A 19,742-nucleotide genomic window follows, 5' to 3' on the forward strand; every position below is an offset into this window, starting at 1 on the left:
ATATTTGCATCAGCAATGTTAATATTAGGCACATTCCAAGTCAAATTGTATACCGTAGAAGGAAACTAAAATTAAATTTAATTAAAAAGAATCAAAAATCTAAAATATTTGGTCAAAAAAGGACCCAAATATATATATGTATAAATTTTATTTATTTGATTATATTATTATATAATTCTTTTTTCTTTTTAGGAAATTTATATATTATATATATATATATATATATGTATATTATATATATTTGATTATATTATTATTAAAAATATATATATTTTTAGGGCAAATCATTTCAGCCTCCCCAATCGCCTCCATCTCTATTCTCGCAGCTCTGAAATTGCCCCCCCTCGCTGTTTCAGTTCAGTTTCGCCGTTCGCAAGCTCCAGTTGTTGGCTCTCAACTCTCAAGCTTGCCCCTCTCTCTCTCTCTCTGCAACTGCTAACTTGTATGTATGGATTTTGATTTAATTTTTTTTCTAAATCAACTAATGAAGCTCTGTAATTATTTTCTAAATCAACTAATCCATGGCAAGGGCGACCTCTGCTCTCTTCCTTCTTGACATCAAAGGCCGAGAATCTCTTCACCAAACCCATTGAGAAAGAGGTTCCATTTTTGTTTACTTTTTTTAATCAAGGTCTGTAATTCTTGTTTTGCAAACTAAATATTATTTGGTGAAATTTTTTATGATCTTTATATATATATATATATATATATATATATATATATGCAAAATCTGAGAACCCCTTCCTCCTTCTTTCTTTCTCTCTCTGAAATAGCAATAACTATTTCTTATGTTACAATTGGCAAAATTTTTAGCAAAGTTAAAAATTAACAGTCCTTTTAACATTGCATTGAAGAGTCTCTTTTAAAATCTCGTCGCTATATTTCGCTATATTTTAGAAATAACGAGTCTTTTAGCTTTGGATTGGAGATGCTGCTAGGGTAGAGAGCCCCCCCTCCCCCTCTACCCTTACTTTTATAATGAATTTATGACACCTTTGACCTTTTATGAGTTTTGTTTTACTTCCTCTTTGGGTATAAGACAGAGTATGAAAGGTAAAAATAATTACAGTGGTACAGAAATCTAAGAGTAATTTAGTCCACAACTAAAAATATATGGGACAAAATCGTGTACTCCGTAATTTTTTCTTCATGATAACGTGAAGAGTACTACAAAAGTACATGGAGCTGTTTGCTGAATTGATAATTTAGGAGGTCATTTATAAATATGAGTAGTACTTTCAGGCTTCACACAGAGATTGAAAGTCCAAGGTAAGCAAAGTGGGTATGTTAGTGGATGGCCCAATCATTGTCATATCTTGGGCTTTGGGCCACTAATGTCACAAAATTGCTATAAATACGGAGTAACATGCACTCCCCCACTATCAATCTCTTCATTAGGTAGGCTTTTTATTGGCGCTTATTTTGTTGAGAAGAAATTAATTTAATTCGGAAATGTTTATACCTATGAATCATAGAAGAAAACTTTAGATTCATTTCGATTAAGCATTTTTCTTATTAAACTGTAAGTTCTTCTCAAAGAGGAGGAAATAATTCAGTTTTGGAACTAAAGATTATAGTTCTCATATGAGTAATTGAAAAGATTCTAGAATTGTTGTTTCAATTGTTGTACTTTCAAGTATTTTCCAACGAGTTTTAATATGCTCAAATTTATAAGTGAGCATCTTTCGTAAAATATGAGTAACACTAAATTTTAAGTCACACAATCTTTTTCAACTGCTCTTACTTTCGCTTCCAATCTTGCTGTTTGTCACTTAATTTTGTTATTTTCGTACACTCATTTTCAAATTCGCTCCCACTTTCGTTTTCACTTTATGTGACTTAGACCAACCCCCTCATATATTCTATTTTTGCTCTCTTATTCTTTTCTTCCTTTTCGGGATTTTTGATTGGTGGTCTAAATGATTTCAAATTATTTTGATTTTTCATATTTAGTAGGTTTAGGCGGCCCAAATGGCAATTCCATATAATTGTTAAAGAAATTCAGCCGGTACAATGAAAGTGTGACAACCATAGAATGTGTTGGACTCTCAACTCTACCTTACACAAAACTTATTTCTGAATTATTGAGTATGGAGTACCCCATTCATTTTTATATAATATTTTAATAAAAATTGTTATTTTGAGTTATAGTTACAACCATAACGTTAATCATTTCATGGTGAACTCCCTGTTTTTTTCTAAATGCTCCACACTAGATGATGTGTTTTAATTTAAAAATGATACATAAATTGTGAATAAAATCATTCAAATTCAATTGACATCCCATTGACATTAAGTTGCAACAATATCTCAGTATGAAAATTTCAATTTAAGTTTCATTCGAAACTACATTTTTTTCTGTACATAATGTTTTTTGGAAAGAAAAAAGAAAAAAGAAATACATGTCATTATACATGTTAATTTAGTGATGAAGTTTAGATCTCTAATTGATTTAGATTATTTTTAAAATAAGAAAGATAATATTTTGAGTTGTAATTAACTAATTGTTAATTACCAACTCAATTTTAGTTAGTTGACATTATATTAAAGAGTTTTTGCTTTGTTCCCTTTTACCTGTTCCACGAACTCTAATGTAGTTTATTAATTAAAAAGGAATTATTACATATAAATGGTATTAATGGTCCATATTTATTATTTGGAGCGAAAGACTCATAGTTTCAAAAAAAATGAAAACATGAAAAAACACTCTTTACCCTCATTGAAGTATCACTTTTGGACACATAGGTACCACTTTTTGTGCATGCAGGTACCACTTTTTGTCATTAGGTACCACTTTTTGTGTTGCACAAAAAAGTGGTACTTATGTAAATAAAAGTGGTACCTGTTTTATAAAAAATGGTACCTCCATGCATAAAAAGTTGTACCTATATAAATAAAAGTGCATGTCAGTGAGGGTAAACAGTGTTTTAATTTCCATGTCCACGTCAGTATTTTGGTCAACTTCATTTTTTTTGAAATGATGAGATTTGGACTCTATTAAATGATAAATACGAGCCATTAACACCATTCATTTGTAATAATTCTTATTAAAAAATAAAATAAGAAAGATATTGAGACATCTTATTAAAAATTAATAAAGAGAGACAACATATATAGACATATTTAAATACAACAATTAAACAACCCATCAGACAAAATATTGTGTAAAACTTATACAAAATGGAACATATATAGAGAATCCAATATTCCAAAAAAGAAACAAAAAAAAGAAAAGAAAATCAATCATCTCCTTATTTAATTACCACCAAATTAAGATTTAAGCATATGCAATGACAATATATATATATATATATATAGCCCCAACATATACAACTTAAAATTTAATTTTCAAACCATGAATGATCAAACCCTAGCTCTTAGCTAGTTCTCCATCACCTCCTCATCATACTCTTCTTCTTCATTATCTGCCACCGCCTCTTGATACTGCTGATACTCCGAAACCAAATCATTCATGTTACTCTCCGCCTCTGTGAATTCCATCTCATCCATTCCCTCCCCAGTGTACCAATGCAGGAAAGCCTTCCGCCGGAACATGACCGTGAACTGCTCGGAGACTCGCCGGAACATCTCCTGAATCGACGTCGAGTTGCCCATGAACGTGGACGACATGGTCAACCCGGTGGGCGGGATGTCACACACACTTGACTTCACATTGTTGGGGATCCACTCAACAAAGTAGGATGAGTTCTTGTTCTGCACATTGATCATCTGCTCGTCCACCTCCTTGGTGCTCATCTTGCCACGGAACATGGCGGAGGCGGTGAGGTAGCGGCCGTGGCGTGGATCCGCGGCGCACATCATGTTCTTTACGTCCCACATTTGTTGGGTGAGTTCTGGGATTGTTAGGACACGGTAATCATGTGATCCACGTGAAGTCAAGGGCGCAAAGCCTACCATGAAGAAGTGTAAGCGCGGGAAGGGGATGAGGTTTACGGCGAGTTTCCGGAGATCGGAGTTGAGTTGACCGGGGAACCGGAGGCAGCATGTCACTCCACTCATGGTTGTTGAGATCAAGTGGTTCAAATCTCCAACTGCACCATATATATATATATATATATATATATATATATATATATATATATATGTCACGGCTTATCAAAGCTATACATACTATGAAATTACAGCATGTATATATATATATATATGTATATGTCACGGCTTATCAAAGCTATACATACTATGAAATTACAGCATGCTGTACATATTCTCATTTTTATACCTCTAGATGTGTTGCAATGATTCTATTTAAGTTTATTTTATTCTATGGAGGTTTTGTGTGCTATATGGGGATAGATTGAAATAAGGTTTGTGTGCTGATTCTAACAAAACTTTAACTAAACACCTCTATCATTTTGAAGTAAATATTTAAAAAAAAAAAAAAAAAACTTTTATCATATTAATTATTGCATAAGAATTCGGCCATTCTTTGAATTATGAAAAATAATTGAAACCGATGAAAACGACGCATGTTTTAAAGTGGGACCATGTGGATTTCCTGTCACCCGTCCACTTGTATTTGACCCATCATTTTCGAAGGAATAGAATTATAATAGTAATATTGATGGTTAAGATTGCAATTCATTGATGAAGAGAGTCCACCTTATGAAATACAGTATATTGGTAGGCTTGTTGTGGTTGTGTGTATATACGGTGGACCATTAATTGGTGCAAACTAAGATATGGGACTGTCTTGTGCAAAGTAATAGTTGACTTACAGCTTGGATTGGTAAGCTTGAGCGTGCGAAAGCAGATATCATAGAGAGCCTCATTGTCAAGAACCATGCATTCATCTGCATTTTCAACCAGCTGGTGGACGGAGAGGGTGGCATTATAAGGCTCCACAACGGTGTCGGAGACCTTAGGTGAAGGGAAGACGGAGAATGTCAACATCATCCGATCAGGGTATTCTTCTCTGATCTTAGATATCAACAGAGTCCCCATTCCCGAACCCGTCCCACCTCCAAGCGAATGACAAATCTGAAACCCTATAATGCAATGAACAAATATAAACATTATTCTCGTGATCAAAATATAATTAACTGTCAATCATTGAAAGATGTGTTTTTGTACGTACATTGTTAATGTTTTACTAGTTCAATCACTAAAATTTAAATTTTACCTTGTAAGCAATCACAATTTTCTGCCTCTTTACGGACAACATCGAGGACTGAATCTATTAGTTCAGCTCCTTCGGTGTAATGTCCCTTGGCCCAATTGTTTCCGGCACCATTTTGGCCGAAAACAAAGTTATCGGGCCTGAAGATTTTACCGTAGGGCCCAGTACGTAGGCTGTCCATTGTACCGGGCTCAAGATCCATAAGCACGGCCCTTGGGACATACCGGCCACCACTAGCCTCATTGTAGTACACATTCACCCTTTCAATTTGGTGTTGAGATTCTCCGACGAAATTTCCGGTGGCATCGATGCCGTGTTCGTCGCACACAACCTCCCAAAACTTGCCACCAATTTGGTTGCCACATTGGCCAGCTTGGATGTGGAGAATTTCTCTCATTTTTGGATGAAAATGTGGTGTAATTTTGTTATGCCAATTGGGGGTACAAAAACAAAGAAAAGAGAGGCATAGGAGGATGAAATGGGGGGATGGGTTTTTGTAGTGGTGGATGGGATAGGATTTTGATTGGGACACTGATATTTTTTTCTCTCTCTAGGAAGAAAAAAATAATGTGTGAGAGAAAATGGAATTAATAATTTTCATGTGGGCGTGTCTGGAGGAGGAGGCCATGTCAAAAAGCCCAACAAGAGTTGTGAGCTGGACTTGGATAGAGACAACAAGAACCCTTGTGTTGTGTTTGCTAAGTCATCTCTCTATCCAGCTTCATTCTTTCTAAAATTACCAATCCATCCTTGCCAGTCTTCCCATTAATTTATTTATATTTGATTATTTGGAGTATTACTATTAACAATAAGTTGCAATTAGATCATCAGGATTTCATATTCTTGGAGGACTTTTTTGGAAATTTTATTCGAAATAATGCAGCAATAGTAAAATCACATGTTTGTGTTCCAAAGAAATCCTATCTCACTGTCAATGAGGGCAGTTTTGGTATTTGATGATTATACAGTTGTACCATATAAATATGAAAGATTATACCAGTGATTAAGAGATCAAATTAGGTAGTATATGAGTAATATATATGCAAGTTTGATTCATGATTGAGATAAAATAAGGTGAGAGGTAGGAAGCTACAATAATTGAAGGCATGAGTGTCTCTGTCAGTTTGTCTCTTCTCATGTGAGTATTATTTCTCTTTCCAGCTCCCACAAAGGACTGTTTGGATGGTTGGTGTAGGAATCCAATGCTACAATCTCTCCATTTTAACATAAAACCATAAAATATTAAGGCATGTGAGAATAAAAATGGATAAAAAGAAAGAGGAGTGAACTCATATATTCTTCTTTGAATTGGCAAATAAACCATAAATTCATCTATTTGTTGAGATAATAAGATGAGTTTAAACATTGCATAACCAAAGACACATTAAAGATGTTGGATTCAAGTATTCTGAAAAGTTTGAAAATAAAAAAATACATGTAATTATTTTTTATTTTATTTTTGGTCAAATAAATACTCTTGATTTAAACCCTTACATCCCCTTCGAGAGAAGAGAGGTTATACCAGCTGAGTTAATACTTAATAGCCATCACATGACTAAGTAGAAAAGCAACATAAGCCAGTTTCGTTTACAATTTTGTTTAGAGATGTAATAAAATAATATATTTTATTAATATTGACTAAAAATATGAATAAGATCCAAAGATTTTGTCACGGTTTGGACAATTGTTGTCGTTGGGGCATTGTTTTCAACTTAATTTATTTACAGTGACGTATATAATTAGGCTGTCATTGAAGTACTAGGTGCTAATATTGAGAGGTAAGATGTCTGTATCTAAATCAATACTCCATACCATAATAATGCTAAGACGTCCTCCCTCCCTAAAGTAGCCACCCCACCAATCAGTCCCAGTTGCCTCTGCTTTTGACAGTAGTTCTAACTCTAGTTATTTAAATAAGTTACTCATTTTTTTCAGGATGCATTGCTTGATACATTGATGGTGTAAGTAATACTATGTATCAGTTATATATCTTATGAAGATCATGTGTCTTGGTCCTGTATCTTGGTACAATGCACTACATTGTAGTACAACACCATAAGATAACGATATAATATAAATTATAATTATTGTCGCGTAAAAGATATCTTGGTACAATGCACTACATTGTAGTACAACACCATAAGATAACGATATAATATAAATTATAATTATTATTGCGTAAAAGATATAAATGTAAGATGAAACGATACATGAAAGGATCCAAGTTCCTAATGCTGAAATCTCTGAATCATAAGTCAACAAGAGGGTGAGGCATGAAAATGACCAGATCCAGCACAACCGAGTCAACACAGCCCGGGAAATACTTGACTCGCCTGGTTTTGGAAATATCCTTATCCCCTATTAAGTTTGATAGGTATAGGTTGCAACATTTGATGATGATGATAGGGCTGTTTACCACATATGTTGCTAACATGGTGGGGTAACAGAACAGTAGTGGGAATGGGAGAGCACATGGCATGTGTTAACGTACACATGATCTGGGCAAGAAGATATGGAACCCTAGGTAACAGATCTGAAACACAACCTTATATGATAGGTCGATTCCCAAAGATATTATGATAAAATACTACAGGAATTGTAAGAAGAATATCCCATATGGAGTTGAACAAGATGATTGAAGGAGACTAGGACCAAGTGAAGAAATTGGTGTTACATGCAAATCGGCCTAGTACAAGAGCACTTGAGACTCTGCCAGGCCTTTTTCTGCTAGGGTTTTTTCTAAGACGAGGAACTTTTCAAAATGACTTCTAATCTTCACTATCAAACAATACATATAAATCTATCTGCAGTACTTGACCTAATATTTCACCCACATTCTCATAAAATCCTGACACTGCCATAATGTATTCCACTACTCGTGGCACGGTATCATTCTGAAATTTAATTAAGTGTAGTTTGATGTAAAGGAGATCAGACCTGTTGGTGTACTACATTTTACAGATGAAAAAATTGAGATACCAGCCTAATCATTTTAGTGGTATAATGGTGCAGCATGTTGCAAGTAACAGCATTCCAGACTAGAATAACATAGGAGAGGTCCTGAAGTTCTTGAGAGAGATTAACATGTCAAGTTAGCTACAATAAAGTCTCATAAAGAGCATACACAAGTAAGCCACCATTTACTGTAATTGTATTTGGAAATTCAATTTAATTTCTTCACTTTCACCACAAGCTCAACATACAATATTGAATCAAGTTGAAAGAAGTTTGATCTAATAGTAACAGGTAAGAGCAGGATGAAAAGCTTCATCACAAGCATACACATTACAATTTATTCCTGCAAGACAATCTGGCAGTGGGCCTTATATGAAAAGAGTTCAGGACAGAAACAACAGAGAATACACCCAAAATTGGAGAGAAGTGTATACACAAAGGACACCACCTAATATTGAATTGATACTTAAATCAATTCAGTATAGCAGCTCCTCAAATACGGGATCTACAGATCGTCCCCACTTCCCATGGTACATTTCCAAAAGCCTCTCGGCTGGTGTCACCCCTGCCACAACGAAATCATATCGTGAGAGCCAAGCAAAAGGAGATACAAACCTGCCCATCAGAACAACTAAGAAATGCATCTAAACAGAATAATAGCCCATAAGCTAGCTTTTAAGAATATCATCTCAAAATTCTTATCATGGATGACCAACAGCAAGATTAAACTTTCATAGGGAAAATTTAAAATTTAAAGATAAGCCTACAGCTTTTGAGCTTCAATCCTGAATATATGCTGAAGATTCAGGGTTCATTCCTCTCTTTTTTCTTTCCTTTCCTTTTCCACTTTTATTCCTCTTCTTTCGTTTACCGTTTGGTTCATAGGCCCAAGGGGGAAAGGGAGGAAAAGTTTTTCTTGTTCTTTTGAAAACATTTCATTCATTTATACAATCAACCATTAGCCGATTATCAGTTACATGTATGTGACAATACTTTTTTCTAAAAAAATTCAATTTTAGAATTTATATTAGCATTTCAACTTCGTAAATGCTAACATACAAGTGAGTTCAAGTCTTGAGAGCATCCATTTTGAGCAAAATAAAGTGAAAGATTAGGTCCATCTCCAGTCTTCCCATTCCAGCACCCCAAGTAGGTAGGACATATGATGTGTAGATCCATTTTCATTTTGCAAAAGAGGGAAAATTAATTCTGTTCCGAAATTCCTTGGGCTTCCTATATATTTGAATTCACATATTATGAGGCATTAAGTCTTACAGTCAACCTGGAAGGCTGGAACCACTAAGTACTAGGTTGAACCAGTCAACCAAGATGTTTATAATGTAAACCTGTCAGTTCAAAGGCGGTTTGGCCCACCTTGATCCAGAATGATTCAAGGTTAGACACCCTCTAATATACCACATTCAAGAACACTCAGTTATGGCCCAATGTGTGTTCATTTATTGCCAACCTAAAAGAAATCATATCATAAAAGTACAAACAACTATGATTCAGTAACAACCCTGTTCCCAGAAATTCTAATAATTATGGTGTAATGGCACACAGACAATAAGTTAATCTTTTCAACATTACTTTTCTCTTGTATTGAGTTGTTGAGCTAAGGTGGCTTATCCTAATTATCAGCACTCAAAATCAAGAACACTCTGTTTTTCCTTCTAAATCTAAGCTTTTCTTTTTTTCTTTTCTGTTTTTTTTTTCCCCCCTGTATTTCACTATTTCTTTGTCTTACCTAAATTTTTCTTATATTTTAATGATTTGAAGAATTGAAGCCTTTTTCAAGTTATATTCAAACTATATACCATATTCAAATATTATTTTATTTTTACTATTTACCTGCCAAGGAAAATGCAAAACCAACCAGAAAAACAAAAGCTAAAGAGAGGGCAAAGAACAGATAACAACGCAAGCAAACAAGAGAACTGTTAGCTGAGGCTAGAGAACTACCGGAATTGCCTAACTTATCATAGTGATAACTATATGAATGTCTAGAAGTTCTGTTTGAAGTTCACAATATGTCTTACATAACTAAATTCATCATTTGTCCTAAGCTTTTTAAAGTAGGTGTTTTTCTAATTTTCAAAGTAACAATTGACATTAGAGCTGTGAAGGATTTTGATGTATCATGTGATCCAGTTTTACATTAGGAAGCATGGATTGGAAGGAAAAGTTTTGTAGATCTCTAACTGACAAAAAACAAAAAATAAATCGAAAACAAAACTCAGCTGATCACTTCTTTCCCATGTCTTAGAACTTCATGAATTATTGATTCCCCCACCCCATCCCAGGCACCCAGTCAGAGCCCAAGATAATAGAGGATAAATAGATGAAAAAAATAAACTTGATCTGTACCTGTTCTAACCACCTCAGTTACTTCATTCAAGAATCCAGTTTCCTTATAGCCTCGCCTTTCCAAGCCATCCTGCATAAAGAACAGATGAATTGTTATATCATAATCATCACCACCATTGTCATTAGAAAACAAAGAACAAGAAGAAAGTGCAATAGTAACTTCCAAGTCACCTTTGCGAACTTCACAACATCCTCAGCAATATGTTTCAGCAATCCATCTCGAAATGGTGTCTTTAGACCAGTAATTGGTACCTAGTAAACAATTATGGAATTAGATTGCCATCTTTGTTGCCAAACAAAAAAAAAAAAATTGATGTTTGTAGTCTTTATATCAACATTATAATAATAAATTTAAAGTATGCAAGGCATCTTCAGTTTCAGTCAATCATTGATCATTTGTTTACACCACAGTTACTAATATATATAGTGATGGAAATTACTGGTGCATAGCACGAAAGTAGGATGTTATTGATACAGAATGTTTATTACATCTGCATGTGAATTTCACAGGAAAATTTTCAATGGAGATAATTGTATGAAGACGACATTTTATTAAGTGAAGGTTTCTGTCATCCACAAAATTGTAGCCTGAGAAACAAGAATAGGTAAGCCTCTAAAAAGATTAAATTATTGTTTGAGCTTCATTCCTGATAATCATCTCTAAATCCTTGACAGCTCAACCGAACTCAGTTCAATTCAAATAAACCTTTTCCCAACTCCTCAACTCCAACACCAGGAAGTGCAACACGAAGCATTCGATATATAAGACTGCCAGGAAAATTTAAGGTGTAATTGGATGTTGCACTGGCTCTTTTCCCATTTCTTATTTAGGATTGCCTTTGGGTGCCCCTTCGAGATGTGTGGGAGCTGGGATCCGGTAGTGGACAGATTCGAGAGGAGGTTGGCGGGTTGGAAAAAGCAGTACCTGTCCAAGGGGGGTCAGGTTACCCTGATTAAGAGCACCCTTTCTAGCCTTCCTACATACTTCTTATCTCTGTTTCAGATTCCTTCTTCAGTGGCGGAGAGAATTGAAAGATTGCAGTGCAACTTTCTTTTGGGGGGGGGGAGTTCAAGTTTCACTTGGTTCAGCGGGATCAAGTGTGCCGTCCAATTCGGTTTCGAGGCTTAGGGTTTCGGAGGTTGTTGCCTTTTAATAAGGCTTTCCTTGGTAAATGGCTCTGGAGGTTTGGGATCGAGAGGCATTGGTTATGGAGGAAAGTTATTGCTAGCAAATTTGGGGAAAGTCGTGGTGGGTGGTGCTCTCTGGCGACGCGTGGTCCAAGGGGGGTGGGAGTTTGGCATTTCATTCGGAGGGGTTGGGATGACTTCTGCAAGCATGTTCGTTTTCGTATTAAAGATGGAAGGAGGATCAGTTTTTGGAAGGATCTCTGGTGTGGGGAACTCCCTCTTGCTCTCGCGTTCCCACGGCTTTATAGGATAGCTTCTCATCGACAGGCCATGGTTGCTGACTATTATCATCTTGATAATGGGAGACTGTCTTGGGATGTTCGTTTCAGGAGGCATTTTCAGGATTGGGAGATCGATGATGTTTCTCGTTTTCTAAAGCTATTGTATAGCCAGGTGATTTCTTTTGGGGAATCGGATTGGTGGTTCCGGATTCCTAACTCGCAAGGCCGTTTTGAATTTAGGTCCTTTTTCAGATGCCTTTCGGTTGGTCATGGAGATCCCTTCCCTTGGAAGTCTATTTGGCGGTCCAAGGCTCCCCGCAAGGTCGCCTTTTTTGCTTGGACCTCTGTCCTGGATAAGATTTTAACCCAGGATAATCTGAGGAGGAGGAATCAAGTGGTGGTCAATCACTGTTACATGTGTTTGTGTAATGAGGAGTCTGTTGATCACCTCTTTTTACATTGCAGCATGGCCAGAGATTGTTGGGATTTGATGCTTCGATTATTTGGGGTCCATTGGGCCATGCCTTCTTCCTCTAGAGGGTTGATTGAGGCTTGGAGAGGCGTCTCTGTTGGGGCTGGCATTAAAGATGCTTGGAGGGCTACGCCGCTTTGTATCTGGTGGTGTATTTGGCTTGAGAAAAATAGGAGATATTTTGACAGAAAAAAGAAGCCTGTTTCTATGCTTAAGTTCTCTGTTATTTCTACTCTTTTTTGTTGGGTTTCAGGGAGAGATTATAGATCTATGGAGGAAATTATTGTTTTCTTGGCCTCTTTGAAGGTCTAAGGCACCCCTTGGCCCTTTTGTTTCTTTGGGCTTTGCTCCCCTTTTGAGCGTTTTTAATAAAATCTTACTTATAAAAAATAATAATAATTTAAGGTGTAAGGTAATGTACAATGTGTTTCTGTAGCAACCATTTTAACCAGATTTCATTACAGTGTGGACCAAAAAGTAGAATAAATAGATGCAAATCATCCTCACGCCAGCTTTAGCTTGTCTATAGCTTTTATATTACCTTATTCCTCAACATTTCTCTTTCTTCTGTGGTCCAATCAGCAATTATGTCTAGTACATTTTGTAGAGAAATTTCATCATATAACAGACCCACCTGAAATTCAAATATAACATCAGGGTAATTTCTATAGCTGGAATGAAGAAAATATAACATAATTTACACAAAACTAAACACAGGTGGCAATAAGATAGATGATGTCGGTCTACAAATTTAAATCAGATGATGAAAGGAATCCGGTAAAAGGTAAAGAAGTCCAATAAGTGTATCACACGTTATTTTTATGCACTTACAAGAAAATTGTCTCAAAAATGAAAGTAGACACAACACCCCCCAAACTTATACAAAACATATGCTACATAGCTGTTAAGCACGGTAGAAAGGCACAAACATCACTACAACGTTCATTTATGCATCTGTAAATTCTGTTGTGTTCTGTTTTGAAGAATTCTCAGGAAACTAATGTTTATTTAGTTGAAGAATTTGGCTGATTTAAACATAGAGAAATCAGAAAGGCCAAATACCCAAAACGCAGGCAATGCACATAACCTCCTCCAAGGTCCTCCATCAGCGCCCCTCATCTCCAGGTATCTTTTCAGCCTGACCTGAATGGAAGAGGAACACAAGACTAATTAAGCAATGTACTGAGAATTCAGAAATCCGCCAATCAATTTCAGATGCATTTAATAAACCTCGGGAAATATTGTTGTCAGGTGATTCTCCCAATCATTGTACGTAGGCAATTCACCTGGAATAGAAGGGAGTTTTCCTGCCATGAAATCCTGCAAAAATATTATACAACTACATGAGTATTATATGCCAAATATATATATATATATTTTAAAGACTGCTCTAATGATTAAGCAAAAAAAGAAAAGTTGCAGCCCACAAAAAAAAAAAGAAGATAAGCAAGAGAAACTGCAAGGATAGATGGATACCCGGAAGGACAGTCCAGCACAATCAATGTACTTCTTGTTTCGATAGACAAAATACATTGGAACATCTAGAGCATAATCTACATACTGCTCAAACCTGTGCCCAGAAAGGGATTGTCAAGGGATTGTCACTGTAGTCATTATCTAATCTACGTCAACAGATTCCTCAAGATATATATATAAAACTTTGTCCATGAGAAGTTGTAAAGAAAAAAAAGAAGTTGTAAAAGAATATTCATCTTTATGCGAACAAATTTTGCTGAAGAAGAAATTAAAGAAGATGTATAGAAAATGTAAAGATTTTTTATTAATTGATCCAAAATCAATCTTTTCTAGTTTTTGATAAACTATTATCCAGGCAAGAATGGAAAGATATAAACTATTATATTTTATTTTTATATACAATAATGATCAATATGTCCTACTTTACACTCTATAAATGATGCACAAAAAAAATCTTTAATCAGATATTTATTAGCACATGTTGTTGATGGTTTTTTGCTAAATTATCTGCTAACATGATTTTAGTAAATCATTTTCCAAAATGGCACATGGAGATGGAGTTGAACACAATTCATTTTTTATTTATTTTTATATATTTATTTTAATCACAAACAAAATTGTTAACTTACCCAAAGGAGTCATCAAAAACAAAGGGAATCATGCCACTGCGGTTCTTATCGGTATCAGTCCAAATTTGGCTGGTGAAACAAAAAGGGCAAAAAAAAAAAAAAGAATTAATATATAAAACCTAGTGAAATATATAAAAGGTTTTTATTTTCATAGACAAAACAAAGACCTTCTCATGCTAAGATAACCATTTGGTTTTCCTTCAGTGAAAGGTGAATTGGCAAATAGCGCTGTTGCAATCTATTTCATTTACCACGAGTTAGATTCCGTAGAAACAAATAAATTTCTAGTAAGAGCTGAAAAGACAAAAGGCTTCTTACAGGCTGCAAAGCAAGACCAGCACGAAATTTCCTGATCATGTCAGCTTCAGAACTGAAGTCCAGATTAACCTATCAAAGCCAAAAATTGATATCTAAAACTTTCCATATAGAACATCATGATAGAAATGGATTTAGAAAATCCTTTTCAAAAAACAAGGGATAAGATCACCGAAAGTAGCCTTCCCGGAGTCAAATTTGAAATGTATAGATCATCAAAATTATTTTATTTTCCTCACCTGAAGATATCTAAAACTTTCCATATAGAACATCAATGATAGAAATGGGTTTAGAAAATCCTTTTCAAAAAACAAGGGATAAGATCACCGAAAGTAGCCTTCCCGGAGTCAAATTTGAAATGTATAGATCATCAAAATCATTTTACTTTCCTCACCTGAACAGTGCATGTCCGAAACATCATATCAAGTCCAAGAGAGCCAACCTTTGGCATGTAGTTCCTCATAATCTCATATCTTCCCTGAGACAAAATAATCTGTCAGTATACCTTTTATTGAAGTTCAAAAAAGTTAAAATAGAATTATGGTGAGAGAAAACACTATAACGGTTAAATTAAATGTTTTATCATTGTTTGGAACATGGTAATATTTCAAGCTAATATTTTTTCACAAGTAAATCTCACTTGTTTACAATCAATAGATGTTGGGTTGTGAATACTGGTGATCCTAGGTTTGCATGGCATATAAGACATCACGATTAAGGCTTATCCGCACTAATCCTATTTTCTCCATCAACCTAAGGCTGTGCACTCCATTAAATATTGGCAAGTATATAATTAATGACCCCGTTACCACAGACCATTTTATGTGCTTGATTATCAAATGTGTATACAGACTCTGAAACATTACAATCAAACAGAAACCAGTTCAGGAGTCAAAGGTGTTACAGATTGTGAGGGGCAAATTTGCAATGATATGAAACACTTTATAATTTTTTAATTACTATTTCAATAAGTGACGATATTAAACACATTCTAGTGACAAAGGAACTAAAGACGACAAAAGAATGCTAAAAGAGCAAATATTTATGATAGGAAACTAAATAGTGAGACACTACAGATGGAATAATATAACATTTGGAAAATTATACCTTAGGCATTATAGGTATGTCTTTCACTCCCCATTTGGGCTGGAAACCAATTCCTAAGAATCCGATTCCCATTTCCTCAGCAACAGCTTTAACCTGTTCAGTAGTATCATGTAAAGGCAAGTGCTAAGTTCAACAGCATTTATATATTTTTAACTCAAACCTTAGTTTGATCCTGAATGAATGAATACAAAATAATCAAAAATATTAATGAAAATATTAATGAAAAAAACCTGGTGTTTTAAAACAGAAATAGCAAAATTCAAAGCTCAACCTAAAAGTACCAAGTACTAATTAGACAAATGAAAGTGGAATAACATATTTTAAGGACCACAAAAAAATTAAAAATGAATCAGGAAAGTCCAACGCATCCAAAAGGGAGAACGCATGCCAAAGAAAACAAACACCACCGAGAAAGGAGACTTGATGGGTTAAACTTAAAACTGGGTTGTACAAGTACAAAGGCACCCAAATACCTTTGAGTCCAACCCCATCCACCGTTACTAGTAATTTGGACAAGAGATTAATCTGTTTCAGTCAATACAAGCTTCCATTTATAATCCGAACTCAAATGACCAAAGGTAGGAATGTTTATTTTATTTTTTTCCTTGGCACAAAACTCACACACCCATTTTCCCCTATGGGACTTGAACCCTCACCTTCCGCTTTGGAAGGTAGAGAAGATACCATAAGGCTACAATGCCATTGGTAAGGTAGGAAATTCATTTGCAGAATCAGCCAAACTCAGACCCAACTTCAATTTATTCACATAATTTCTGCAACCAGTAAACCTTTACAAATATTAAGCCAACTTCAGTAGCTCCGATTGTAAAGTCTGTCACCTACGACTACAATGAGAAAATGTTTTTTTATTAATATATATATATATATATATATATATATATATATAAACTTCTCCCATAAAACTCTTTAAACGAACAAAAACAGCTGCACAAACATGCAGGCATGCATTTTCTAAAAATTTACTCTTCCTTAACATCATATTCATTTTCTCATAAATAAAAAAATAAACAAACACTTGAAAACAACCTTGTACATTAGTCCATATACTAAAAGTTTCAGACAAACCTGATAAAGGTGTGAATTGACCTCAGCACAAGTTTGATGCAAAGTCTCAAGAGGTGCTCCACTAAGCTCGAATTGACCTCCAGGTTCCAATGATATGCTTTGTTTCCCCTGCCCAAATGGTAATATAAATTTTCTCTATAGAAATACACGAAAAATAGGAAACCAAATTTTCTTGAAAGTTACTTCAGTGGAAATGTATTTGAAAAGAAAAAGAATGGAATAGTTTCCAACCAAGGCGTCAAGCATCACCATTCATACCAACGTAATATAGGAAAAGGAAAAGTACTATATATTTAGAGAAGCAGTTTGTTATTAACAAACACAACTGAAGAAGCAGTGTACCTGTTTGAGTCCGATAATTTTGTCACCCTCCATTATTTTATCCCATTCAAATCTCTCAGAAATACCATAGAGCAAATCTGCTATTTGTTCATACTTCATGGGGCGTAAAGTATCAATTTCAAAACCAAACTTTTCATGCTCTGTACCTATTCTGTGAATCCACATGATTTGAGTCAATATTTCACAAGATGATTGAAGAAAGAAAAGGAATTGATTGGTTGGAAGTAATATAAATCTGAAAAATGTTCTGTGCAACCAAACAGTGGATGTGGAATCCTTATCACATAGTAAAAGAAAAGAAGAAATAGAATTGGAGCTGGTGCGATTCCAGAAGAAACCTGAATTGAATCAATCAGTGGGATTCCAGTTTATTTTATTTTATTTTTTATTACAATATAGAGCAAGTACATGCTGCCGCCAAAACACCTCTTTCAACTCATTCGGACAAAGTTAACACCAAAAGTAAAAATTTCTGGCAGTTCAAAACTTTAAGAAATACATATATATTCTTTCAACTCATGCACATTTTTTAACCCAATCATATTCTTTAAAGCTCAAGAATTATGAAACAAAATTATGATCATGTAAGTTCCAACGGTGATTTGACTAAAAGATAAATGATCAAAGCATCTGTAAGTAAAATATATGGCAAATTATATGTTATTCAAATCTGAGTACCGAAAAGAGCTAGAAGTTGAACCTCCAATTCTCCTTAGTCTTGCACCCAGAAGCAAGGTATGCCACAAGGTCCTTTTTTGTCAGTGGTTCTGTAGCAATTACAGCATCCTCCGTAGGAGGGCTTGCAGCGACAATTGCACGATGCCCTCGTTTGCATCCCCCTCGAGCACTATCTAAATGCAAACCCTGCATTGTCTTTGTGGAACTCCATGATAAAGAAGGCAAGCCAATGCAAGGTTCCTTCAATTTGGATATCTCCATATTGTTTACCATGTTAAAGGCCACACTATGTCCAGCTTTACATTGTACAGTCTCGGTACGAATGCAGCACGATGGACCTGCCCGAGATATGAGCGCCATGAGGTCCCCTGAAAAATAAAACAAATAACCTCACACTTACAGCAAAAATTAACCACCAAAAATCACCAACACCCAGCATACAGGTTCACAGGGGAAGGGACAAATTGAAATCCCCTCCCACCCATTAGTAAATTACTCATCAAATTAGCTAGAGAACTCAACTAATTGCGTCTGTTCTACTAATTCTCAATGAGAAAGTAAAAATTTTGATAAACCAACTCAAATGGAACAGACCCAATAAAGGATAATAAACATGTAAGTCAGTGAAGGAACAAAGATAATTATAAAATGAGTAAATTAGTCATTTATATATATATATATATATATATATATATATAGATATATATATACATACATGCAATTAATCAGAGATACAATAGAAACTTGTAGAAAAAAATCTAAAAACTGGGAAAATCATGAACACCACATAAATATGATGCAAAATTAACAGGAAATGGAGATGGAAAACAGAAAATCAGAGATAAATGAAGATATATAACACAAGCACAAGTGTAAATCAAAGTGACCTTGCAAAAAATCTGTAAGATGAGATGGGATTATTATTGTGGGTACAGAAACAGAGGCCTCACCTGGTTGTATGAGAGTGGAATTTTCTAGGGCTTATTGTGTTTGGAATCGATTGGCGTAGTGGGTTTCAGACTTTTTGCGGATGCCACAAAATTGAATAGGCGGGTCTAGAGAGAGAAAGCAATTGCTGCTTTCTTTTCCTAGCTCGGTTGTGGAAGGAGCGATGATGGTGACGACGGGGACGATGTGTATTAAATAGTGCAGCACTATCCTAACTTTTCTCCCGTGGTCCCCCCTTTTTTTCGGATGCCGCCACGCTACACATTACAAGATTCCAATTTCATTTGCATAGGTATGAGTGAGTGTGTGAGTGGACCGTTTACTTTCATTGTCATCATGTTTAAATAATAGATACAACATTTATGTAATATATTGTGTTCCAGGATAATTACAATCACATCTCCTGAAATTTAATATATTGTTAGAATATACAAATTGATTTTTTTTTAAATAATAACGTCATCATATCAAAAATTTCATCCACACAATCCCTAAAAGGTTATGAAAAGTTGAAATTGTCCTTTAATATTTTATTACTATTAATGAGAAAATATCAAAATTCTTTAAAGACCAAATTGCCCTTTGTGTGAAATCAATACCAGTCACCCATTTTGTCTTTCCTCGTCATCTTCTGTCTACCCAAACCCACCGGATCACTCACCATCACAGCCGCCACCCGACCACCACCTCTTCACCCACAACCTTTGGATTCAAAATTTTGATGAAGACATTCATAGTTCATGAGATCGCTCGAGATGAGAGAAGATTAGATTGTTTGGAACTTCTGCAAGTCTTTATCTTGGGCTCCGGTGATGGTGACG

The 19,742-nt window shown here is 35.1% G+C and overlaps 2 protein-coding genes across 3 annotated transcripts; both read right to left on the reverse strand.

Annotated features, from left to right (window-relative positions):
• Positions 1-3,060: 3,060 nt before the first annotated feature.
• Positions 3,061-5,631, reverse strand: LOC132283160 (tubulin beta-7 chain). Its single transcript, XM_059785075.1, has 3 exons — positions 5,141-5,631; positions 4,737-5,006; positions 3,061-4,052 (listed from the first exon to the last, which is right to left on the reverse strand). The coding sequence occupies exons 1-3, from the start codon at positions 5,532-5,534 to the stop codon at positions 3,382-3,384; spliced, it is 1,335 nt and encodes a 444-aa protein (XP_059641058.1). The 5' UTR covers positions 5,535-5,631; the 3' UTR covers positions 3,061-3,381.
• A 2,645-nt stretch (positions 5,632-8,276) lies between these two features.
• On the reverse strand, positions 8,277-19,097 carry LOC132281175 (glutamate--cysteine ligase, chloroplastic). Of its 2 annotated transcripts, none has more exons than XM_059782903.1 (16): positions 18,924-19,097; positions 17,996-18,341; positions 17,296-17,446; positions 16,954-17,061; positions 15,868-15,960; positions 15,155-15,238; positions 14,764-14,832; positions 14,613-14,683; positions 14,446-14,514; positions 13,817-13,910; positions 13,571-13,660; positions 13,403-13,483; positions 12,882-12,974; positions 10,631-10,711; positions 10,460-10,529; positions 8,277-8,657 (listed from the first exon to the last, which is right to left on the reverse strand). In XM_059782903.1, exons 2-16 carry the CDS (start codon positions 18,331-18,333, stop codon positions 8,569-8,571), a joined length of 1,581 nt encoding a protein of 526 aa, XP_059638886.1. In that variant the 5' UTR covers positions 18,334-18,341; positions 18,924-19,097; the 3' UTR covers positions 8,277-8,568. The 2 variants fall into 2 exon arrangements, with proteins under 2 accessions (XP_059638886.1, XP_059638887.1); XM_059782904.1 differs by having other exon boundaries at positions 18,861-19,097.
• Positions 19,098-19,742: the final 645 nt, after the last annotated feature.

This window comes from Cornus florida, unplaced genomic scaffold, assembly GCF_030987335.1.
Source record: "Cornus florida cultivar Cherokee Brave unplaced genomic scaffold, ASM3098733v1 CherokeeBrave_3.0.0_Hap2_Chr11, whole genome shotgun sequence".
NCBI lineage: Eukaryota > Viridiplantae > Streptophyta > Magnoliopsida > Cornales > Cornaceae > Cornus > Cornus florida.